The sequence below is a fragment of the Plasmodium vivax genome, genomic scaffold (genome assembly GCF_000002415.2).
Source record: "Plasmodium vivax scf_3643 genomic scaffold, whole genome shotgun sequence".
Taxonomy (NCBI): Eukaryota; Apicomplexa; class Aconoidasida; order Haemosporida; family Plasmodiidae; genus Plasmodium; species Plasmodium vivax.
In genome coordinates this window covers 1-1,185 of record NW_001852555.1, presented here as the reverse complement: position 1 = coordinate 1,185, position 1,185 = coordinate 1, and the positions used below count along the sequence as shown (strand labels likewise).

Genomic DNA, 1,185 nt, shown 5'->3' with positions numbered 1-1,185 from the left:
ATTTTTATCATATAAGTTAATGTTCAATGGTTATCGTTCGTTTAATTGTGTGTATCTGATTTATTCTAATCAAACGATGGTTAATTATGATTGATCTCTTTGTATWATATACTAGTTTACCATAAGTATCAAAAGAARATATGCTYTATGAATATTTGTATAATTATATTCTCTTATATTTAATTATATGAAAAATGTTAATTTTTAAATTTCTGTCCRGATATATGCATTCTCGATATTTTTATAGTAAATAATAAAACATACTTTTTAATTTTATAAATAATTAATAAATTTAGTTTARTTAATTTATAATTTGTTCTTTGAACAAACAAAAAATAATAAATGGCATAGCCAYGACTAATAACAAATGGTTACAAMATATTTATAATCAAATTTTTAATCAAAAAWAAATATATACTACTTCAATAAAGCATTATATTAATCATAAGCATGAATTATAAGRTTATGCATGCTGTATATATACACATATGTGTTAAAAACAAAAACAAAAACATACATTAAATGTGATAACAYAMGCATRTTGCATAAACACTTATWATACACAAAACAATGTCATGCTCATTTCTTAGCAACTTATGCTTTATTCTAATGTATTTTTATGTTACAAATGAATTAAATTAGGCATCTATTTYTAATTAATGCAWTCAKTAATTTGATGTTGATATTTCTTCACATGCAACATAACAATCCTTTTCATATTTGATTTGTTCTATGAAGATATGTACATCCCCTTATTTTCAWATTTAAAAAGCTGAAGCATAATCGTATTACTTYCTGCTTTTCTCATTATCTCCAAYTGGATATTTTGATATTTTTCGTAACTACACTTAATTATGTCATGTAGGATAATAAGATACATTATAACTCATGCTACTGGAATACATATCATCATTTTCTGAATCATAGTCTAACGTTGAATAACTTCTTTCTGACCGATCATCATAATCATTTTCCCTTCTCCCCATCTTATTGCGTATCCATCTCCCCAAAGGTGTGGCCTAACAAGTAAAYAAAACATATTTATGAGAACCTTTGCTTATARKTGTAAATTAAAAAAATAATAATAAATAGAGRGATCATACRATATATTATTTATATTTTMAACTAATAATAGTGTTTACATTATAGTAAAGGTAAAATACATAAAACGCTCCAAACATTATA

At 23.4% G+C, this 1,185-nt stretch overlaps 1 protein-coding gene across 1 annotated transcript; it reads right to left on the bottom strand.

Annotated features, from left to right (window-relative positions):
* Positions 1-856: 856 nt before the first annotated feature.
* On the bottom strand, positions 857-1,185 carry PVX_129260 (variable surface protein Vir12, putative; the record flags this gene model as incomplete). Its single annotated transcript, XM_001612330.1, has 2 exons — positions 857-1,019; positions 1,164-1,185. Coding segments are annotated over 2 exons (180 nt in total), but the record flags the coding sequence as incomplete, so codon positions are not given.